The sequence below is a fragment of the Gossypium hirsutum genome, chromosome D11 (assembly GCF_007990345.1).
Source record: "Gossypium hirsutum isolate 1008001.06 chromosome D11, Gossypium_hirsutum_v2.1, whole genome shotgun sequence".
Classification (NCBI taxonomy): Eukaryota; Viridiplantae; Streptophyta; class Magnoliopsida; order Malvales; family Malvaceae; genus Gossypium; species Gossypium hirsutum.
The window spans coordinates 67,059,888-67,069,531 of record NC_053447.1 but is presented as its reverse complement, the minus strand read 5'-3'; the positions used below and the strand labels follow the sequence as shown (position 1 = coordinate 67,069,531).

The 9,644-nt window shown below is 31.3% G+C and overlaps 1 protein-coding gene across 1 annotated transcript; it reads left to right on the top strand.

The window, feature by feature from the left end:
- Positions 1-5,977: 5,977 nt before the first annotated feature.
- LOC121223267 (receptor-like protein EIX2) lies at positions 5,978-6,691 on the top strand (the record flags this gene model as incomplete). The annotated part of the gene is made up of 1 exon (XM_041104412.1): positions 5,978-6,691. A coding segment is annotated over exon 1 (714 nt), but the record flags the coding sequence as incomplete, so codon positions are not given.
- Between the last annotated feature and the right edge of the window lie 2,953 nt (positions 6,692-9,644).

Genomic DNA, 9,644 nt, shown 5'->3' with positions numbered 1-9,644 from the left:
ATATATAATATTTTATGAATTAAAATTTATGTACTTTCAGTTAGGTACTAATTTAATTTAATTTTTTTTTGTGAAAGTTGTTGCTCGGTTCGTGTCTTGTTAAAACGAAATTATTTCTATATTTGAATTATCAAAATGGGACATAAATACATTTGAGTGCACTATTGGTGTTGAAAGGATGAGAAGATGAATAGAGTACCACACCAAGACTTGCTACCAGCATAGACATTTCAGCTAATAATGTCACAAGAGAGATCTCCAAAGAAATTGAAACTCTCGTTGGGCTACTATCATTAAATTTGTCAAAGAATCTCCTAATAAGAAATATACCAAACAACATTGGCAACATGAAGTTAATGGAATCTCTTGATCTGTCGATTAATCAACGATGAAATCCGTCCAAATTTCTCTAATTTAAATTTCTAAAATCTCTTCAACTTGATCTACAACAGGACAAATCTCGACAAGCACTCAACTTCAAAGCTTTAAAAACTTTTCTTACATGGACCTCCTCTCACTAAAAGATGCACCACAAAGGATATTATGGTTGATGTTACAATTATTGGAGGTAGCCATGAAGGAGGTAAAGTGAATTGGCTTTATGTCATCATAGTACTCGATACTTATTCATGCTTTCCCTTTTTTGCAAGAATAAATGACATTTCGAGCTTGTATAATTTATTGGAAGTATGCTCTGATGATGTATTGTATGGTTTTGTTTTATTGTATTTCAATAGTGAAGATGCTATTGTGTTAAAGAGGGCAATAAGGCAAGAACGAAATTGACAAAGTTGACATTATAAATCTAAAAATAAATCTTGCCCTATTGATGAATTGACAACCGCGATCTTTGTTTTTATATGGTCCATCTCAACAACACCATTGTTCAAACCCAACATGGTTCTTCTCTGTTTCCTACTAGATGGTTTTAACGCTTTGCGTCTGATTGATGAATTGTTTTATTAAATTATGAAGTAAAAATTTAAAGATTAAACTAAGTTTTAAGTCTTTATACATATCGCACATTTGGAATTCAGTCCCCTTTTTAAGGATTTTGTCTTTTTATTTTTTGAATTTAAAAATTTAGTGCGATAATCAGCATTGTGTTAAAATTCATCTACTAAATTTACTAGTGTGACATTTAGAAACGAAAAAAAAAAGAAAGAAAGTTCTCTTATTACTCTTGTAACAAGAAAATAATATTGAAAATAGCAATCAATATATTTTTTTTAAAGTACCCATTCAAACTCATTATGATAAATTAATATTTTTGTTGTAGTGTTCTTAAGAAAAAATGGCGATACCATTTTGATTGAAATTGTTAACAAAATTAACTATTTAGACTAAATAACGACATTATAGAAGTAGGAGAATCAAATTAAATAAAAATTAAAGTATATAGAATATTAAATATTAAGTTTCAGCATAATATAGATGTCCAAATTGAATTTTGACCATTATATTATAATGTAAAAATGCAAAAAAATTATAAATTAATAATATTAAAAATATAATGATCAAATTATATTAAAAATTAAAATATATGAATTAAATTTTAAATTTAAACATATTAAAAGGACCAAACTGAAACTTAGCCTTTTTATGAAATGCAATAAAAAAGAAAGAGAACATGTAAGTGTGTGCCACGTGTTAGAAGGAAGGTCCTTTGGTTCTAAATTTTAAGTTTAAACATATTAAAAGGACCAAAACTGAATTTGAACCTTTTTTATGAAAAGAAAAGAAAAAGAGAACATGTAAGTGATGTCAAGGAAGGTCCTTTCCACTTCTTTTACATATATGTTATAAATTTAAGCATATTAAAAGGATCAAAACTAAAATTTAACCTTTTTCATGATGCAAAAAGAACATGTAAGTGTGTGCCAGGTGTAAGAAGCAAGATCCTGTTATAACGATGACTGAAAATTATCTCCCAAAGAGAAAAATCCATCCAATCATAAGCCAACAACAATTCAATTTCATACAAATTAGGTAATATAATCAACAGGTATCTTATCCGATATTGCACAGTGACTGAAATTTATGTCCCAAAGAAAGAGAAAACCCATCCAATCATAAGCCAACTACAATTCAATTTTATTGACAAATTAAGTAATATAATAAACAGGTTGATGATGACTGATTCATCATTATGTTTACACAAGTATACCATTTTAAGTCTTCTAAGCAACCAAATAGGACAAAGACTCATCTATATTCAACTAAAACAAATAAAGTGTCAGCATAGCATGGTTAATTCTATATTGACTTTTTGAGTAGGATCTTTGAACATATTTTCAAGATAATAAGGAGTCTATTTAGGCTTGACTACTTCATATTAATAGAATTCTATAAATGTGTCTATGGTTATTCATTACACATTTAACGAAATTGAACGCTTATTTAGTCATATCATACCAGTAGACAATGGGACGTTTCCTATAAGTACCTTGAAAAACTATGGACTGGGACACCCTAGAGTTACTCTAAACACTTATCCTCTTAATCGGTTTGTCTTCTTGTCCTTATTCTAGCTCTCGATCTGTATCAACAAAGGCAAATATCTACTTATTTTAGAATTAATTATATTGCAATTAGTTAGGTTTTAAAAATATTTAATATTAAAATAATACAAAAAATTCATCATGAATATTAATATTAATATATTATAATTTAAATAATATTATTAATAGTTTCTTACCTATTATTTATTATATATATTGTTAAAAATTAATTTACTTTAATGTCAAAATTGTTAATATTCAATATTTGTAATTTTATATTTATCTTTTTTTTTTCTAATTTAATCAATTAATATAATTAACTCTTATTATATTTGAAAAATAAAAATTTAATTTAATAAATATTCTTAATATGTTTCTTTTTTTAAAACTATATTTTAAACTTAACAAATTAATATTCATTAATTTTAATATGATAACATTAAAATTTAATTCAATTAAGTAAGGTATTAAAATAAATAAATAATTTATTTAAAATAAATTATATATTTAACAAAAAAAATTATTAAGAAAAAAAATAAAAAAAAGTATGGAATGACTTAAAAAATTAAAAGGCAAAGAAGAAAAGAGTAAATTTCTCAAATTGTAAATATGTGTTTCAAATGACAAATGTCATGTGTCAAAAAAACTGTAACGTGAAAATAATTATTTATTTCTCTTTATTGTAATCTCATATTATTATAATATATATTAAATATCGACATGTTTAAATTTTAAAGCAATTAATTAGAACTTTCCCATTCAATTGACTATAATTTTATTTTATTTCGTTGAATACGTAAAATATAAGATAAAATAATATTATGATACTATTTCGATATAAAATAAAATAATTTCAGAATATCATGAAATACATATAAATTATTCGCCTGAACAATTTCTGTATTAAGTTTGACAAATTTATAGCTTTTCTGTGGAAAATTTAAGCTGGAAATTTGGGGTAGTGAAGAAAAAATTATGTTTGGTCAATAAAGTGAAGATATAGTCTTTTTTTTAATTGGATAATGACACATTTAGTTTTCTATATTTACACATTTTATCAATTTAATTAGATAATTTAACTTTTTCATGAAATGCAAAAAGAACATGTAAGTGTGTGCCAGGTCTAAGAAGCAAAATCCTGTTATAACAGTGACTGAAAATTACCTCCCAATGAGAAAAACCCATCCAATCATAAGCCAACAACAGTTCAATTTCATACAAATTAGGTAATATAATCAACAGGTATCTTATCCCATATTGCACAGTGACTGAAATTTATGTCCCAAAGAAAGACAAAACCCATCCAATCATAAGCCAACTACAATTCAATTTTATTGACAAATTAAGTAATATAGTAAACAGGTTGATGATGACTGATTCATCGTTATCTTTACACAAGTATGCCATTTTAAGTCTTCTAAGCAACCAAATAGGACAAAGACTTATCAATATTCAACTAAAACAAACGAAGTGTCAGCATAGCATGGTTAATTCTATATTGACTTCTTAAGTAGGATCACCCGAGCTTAAAAGAGGACACTATCCTAATTTGAACATATTTTCAAGATATTAAGGAGTCTATTTAAGCTTGACTACCTCATATTAATAGAATCCCTTAAATGCACCTATGGTTATCCATTACACATTTAACAAAATTGAATGTTTATTTAGTCATATCATACCAATAGACAAGGGGACATTTTCTATAAATACCTTGAAAAACTATGGATTGAGGCACCCTTGAGTTACTCTAAACACTTATCCTCTTAATCGGTCTGTCTTCTTGTACTTATTCTAGCTCTCGATCTTTACAGGTAAGCTATCCTTCGTTACTCCTAGTTTTTCCTTATTTTCTTCTCTTGTTTACAGGTGACAAGGAAGAAAAGAGTAAATTTCTCAAATTGTAAATATGTGTTTCAAATAAAAAATGTAACGTAATCATAATTATTTATTTCTCTTTATTATAATCTCATATTATATATATTAAATATCGACATATCAAAATTTTAAAGCAATTAATTAGAACTTCCCAAAAAGAAACATTCAATTGATTATAATTTTATTTTATTTCGCTAAATACCTGAAATATAAAATACAATAATATTATGATATCATTTCGATATAAAATAATATAATTTCAAAATATTATGAAATACATATGAATTATTCGCGTGAACAATTTCTCTATTAAGTTTGACAAATCTATAGCTTTTCTGCGGAAAATTTAACCTGGAAATTTGGGGTAGTGAAGAAAAATTTATGTTTGGTCAACAAAGTGAAGATATAGTCTTTTTTTAATTGGATAATGACACATTTAGTTTTTTATATTTATAACTTTTATCAATTTGATCCTTAAATCCATATAAATAAATATAAATATAATTAAATAATTTTTATATAATTATGAAAATGTAAAATATATAATATTATTTGAATCTATTTTAAGGAAAATTATAATATTATTATATATAATCAGTGCAAAATTTTTAAGGCACCTTATTAAATACGAAATTTATAAGCACGAAACTAAGGATGATTGAAGCTTCTGTAAACTTTTTTGTTGTCAACATGGTGACTTTAGCTTTCTCAGCATCAAGAATTACTGAACTGTTAACCTTAATCTCCTCAAAATCACATTCTTTAGCAAGCTTCATAACTAGCTTAACAACACACTAATCTCTTAAAAGCAAAGAATTTAATTGAAGTTCTTATTTTTGCAAGTTAAATTTAGTAGAGTCTTTCATCATTCATTGTGTGGTTATTTGTGTTTTTCAGTCACTATATGTTGTTTTTGCTTTTTCGTTCTTTGATTCCTGAAAGCACAAGTCACTAATCTAATAATATTATTTAGGATCATGTTATTGGACTCAGGTGTAAGTATTAGATACAGAGTATGTGTTGATATAAAATAATGTAAATAATATTACATTTTATACTTTTTCATAATATATAATAATTATTTAATTATATTTGTATTTAATTATATGTGTTTACGTATCAAATTAATAGAATTTATAAAAGTAGAGGATTAAATCTATTAAATTATTTATAATTAGGAATAAATTAATAATGTGACATCATATCAACATTGTATCTCGCATGAACAATTAATAATTCTATTTTGTTTTTTCTGTCCAAATTTATTAAAATTGACAAATTTATAGTTTTTTCTTTTTGGAAAATTCATGTTGGAATTTTGGGGTACCGAAAAAAAGTTCCTTGCCTATGATGTGGACAATGTTTTTGTTTTAGCTTACTCTATCTCAGTCCAGCACTATGGATATGTAATTTCATTTTGGATAAAGTGGTGTTTATATTTGACTGGAAATTTCTGATAGACTATTATTAATTAAATACATTTTGTGGAAATTTGGAAGAAACTTCTTTCTGCTTGATGTATGTGCACAATACTTTTGTTTTACTAAGCTTACTCTATATATTTGGAGTTGCAACCAATGGTTGGTACCATCGCAACCATGAAAAGTGTTACAATTACCTTATTCCCATTTCTTTTTGTCATTCTAGCTATCTGTTTTAGCTTTTGTGATGCCAATTCCAATGTGCTTTGCTTTGAAAGTGAGAGAAAAGCCCTTTTGAAGTTCAAGAATGATCTCGTTGACCCTTCAAACAGGTTGTCTTCTTGGGTTGAAGGTGGGGGTTGCTGTAAATGGCTCGGTGTCGTGTGCCATAACTCAACAGGCCATATCAACCAACTGCACTTGGCTGCTCCTCTTTCAGTGCCCCATTTTGATGCACCAGTTGCTGAATGGGAAGCTTACCATCGATCAAAGAACAATTCCCTGCTAGGAGGCAAAATAAATCCTTCACTGCTGGAGTTGAAGCATCTCAGTTCCCTGGACTTGAGCAATAACAATTTTAGCGGCATACAGATCCCGAAGTTTTTCGGTTTGCTGGAGAGTTTATCATATCTTAACCTCTCTCAAGCACGATTCCAGGGAGCAATTCCTCATAACCTGGGGAATCTTTCAAAGTTGCAGTATCTTGATCTTGGAGGTAATGATCTCAAACCAAAAAGCCTTCAATGGGTTTCCGGACTTTCTTCCTTGCAGTACCTTGATTTGAGTCATGCGGATCTTAGTAAAGCAACAGATTGGCTACAGGTAACATTCCAACATCCTTCATTGTTAGAGTTGCACTTGTCAGCTTGCAGTTTGGAAGATGATGTTGAATATTGGCAATATCCCACATTAGGAAAAGATAGAAAGGGAGGGGGTTTGGTTTGTTATATATAGAACCCCTCCCCCTTTGGTTGTATCATCCCAAAATCTTCTCCTTTGTAATATTTCTAGAGGAAATATTAATTTGGTAGTGTCCGAGGACGTAAGCTAAATTGGCCGAACCTCGTTAAAACTCTGGTATTTTATTTCTTATTTGTTTGCTTTTATTTAATAGCTTTATGTTGGTTATATTTATTTAGTTATTATTGCTATAAATATCTAAGTGAGTTCTGTCTAGTTGTTGGGTTTTAAGCGGGACCATTGTGACCCCTCCAATTTAACTGGGAATTTTCTTAGTATAATTGTTGGCATAATAATTATCTAAATATTTCTGATAATATTGTTATTAATATTATCGTCGCTTCCGCAACAATTGGTATCCGAGCCAAGGTTTTGTAGTATGCTCTGTGTTTGCAGCTTAGTCTGATCTTACACATCAGAAACATTTCCTAAAGCTTGTGGGTATTCTGCATTTGGTGGCTATTAAGTAGAAGCTATGGCAAAAATGACAGAAGAAAAACCATCCATATCAACAACTTCCACTTCGTACATTTTGCCGAGGATTGGAACTGCAAATACGAGATTTGTAGTGGAAATTTTTGATGGAACAGGTCATTTCGGCATGTGGCAAAGTGAGCTTCTAGATGCCCTCTTTCAACAGGGTCTAGATATTGCCATTGAGGAAGAAAAACCAGAAGGGGTTGATGATAAAGAATGGAAGACCATCAACCGATTGGCATGTGGTACAATTCGATCATGTCTTTCCAGAGAGCAGAAGTATACATTCAGTAAAGAGACTTCTGCAAGTAAATTGTGGAAAGCATTGGAGGAGAAATTTCTGAAGAAGAACAGTCAAAATAAGTTACATATGAAGAAAAGACTGTTTCGTTTCAGTTATGTTCCTGGTACCACGATGAACGAGCACATTACCAATTTTAATCAGCTGGTGGCTGATTTGTTGAATTTGGATGTGACTTTTGAAGACGAAGACTTGGCGTTAATGTTGTTGGGATCGCTTCCTGAGGAGTTTGAGTACCTTGAAACTACCCTACTTCATGGAAAATCGGAAGTAACTTTCAATGAAGTAACTGCTGCATTGTATAGCTATGAACTACGCCGAAAGGATAAGTTGAAAGGTTCAGGTGAAGCAGCAGTGGAAGCATTGGTAACAAGAGGTCGTCAGCAAAGTCAGTCTAATGGGAAGAGAAGAAAGTCCAAAGGTCGAGCTGTTGCCAAAGATGAATGTTCCTTTTGCAAAGAAAAAGGACATTGGAAGAAAGATTGTCCAAAATTGAAGAAAAAAGGGAAGACTCCGCAAGATGCAAATGTTGCAGAATGCAATAGTGAAGCAGAGTCAGACTTTTCTCTTAGTATGACATCTTCAACATTATATGCAGATGAGTGGATCATGGATTCTGGTTGTTCCTATCATATGTGTCCCATTCGGGAATGGTTCTTTGAATTTCAAAAACTAGATGAAGGGGTTGTTTACATGGGTAATGATAACACATGTAAAATAGCCGGGATAGGTTCAATTAAACTGAGGAGTCATGATGGATCTACTAGAATTTTGCGGGATGTACGATATGTCCCAAAGTTGAAGAAGAATCTCATCTCTTTGGGGTCGTTAGAATCTAAAGGCCTAGTTGTGACAATACGAGATGGAGTTCTTAAAGCAACTTCAGGAGCATTGGTGATGTTGAAAGGCATAAGAAAGAACAATCTGTATTACTACCAAGGTAGTACAGTGGTCGGGACAACAGCAGCAGCAATTACGAGTACCAAGAAGGACGCTGAGGCAACACAGCTGTGGCATATGCGTTTGGGCCATGCTGGTGAAAAATCCTTGCAAACTCTAGCCAAGCAAGGATTATTGAAAGGTACAAAGACTTGCAAACTTGAATTTTGCGAGCATTGTGTTCTGGGAAAACAACGAAGGGTGAAATTTGGCACTGGGATTCACAATACTAAAGGTATTCTGGATTATGTGCATTCTGATGTATGGGGACCGTCCAAGACTCCATCACTTGGAGGAAGACGTTATTTTGTCACCTTTATTGATGATTTTTCCAGACGAGTTTGGGTGTTCCCTATGAAGAACAAAGATGAGGTGCTTGAAGTTTTCCTTAAGTGGAAAACTAAAGTTGAAAATCAGACAGGAAGGAAGATTAAGGTTCTCCGATCAGACAACGGTGGAGAATATAAAAGCGATCCTTTCCTGAAGATATGCCAAGATTGTGGCATAGTAAGGCACTTCACCGTAGGTGGAACACCGCAACAGAATGGGGTGGCAGAGCGTATGAATCGAACGCTTGTGGAGAAAGTTCGATGTATGTTATCTAATGCTGGATTAGATAGAAAGTTTTGGACTGAGGCTGTGACGTACGCTCAACATCTCATCAATCATTTGCCATCATCTGCTATAAATGGCAAGACTCCTTTGGAGAAATGGTATGGAAAACCTGCTACTGATTATGACACCTTGCGCATTTTTGGTTCTATTGCATATTATCATGTGAAAGAATCAAAGTTAGATCCAAGAGCAAAGAAGGCTCTATTCATGGGCTTCAATGCTGGTGTTAAGGGATATCGTTTGTGGTGTCTAGAGGCAAAGAAGACGATAATCAGTAGGGATGTTACCTTTCATGAATCTGCCATGTTGAATAAGGTAAATCCAGAAGGAGTGAGTAGTACTTCGCAGCAGGTGGAGTGTACTCCGCAGCAGGTGGAGTTTGAGCAGAGTGTGGTAATTCCAGCAGAAGGTACCACTAGTGATTCTTCATTGGCAGATGCAGAGTCAGATGAGGAAGAGGTTTCTACCCAAGAACCTCAACAGCAATCAGAGCCAATTGCAGTCAGAAGGCAGAGACGAGAAATTCAGAAACCAGCTCGTTTCACTGACATG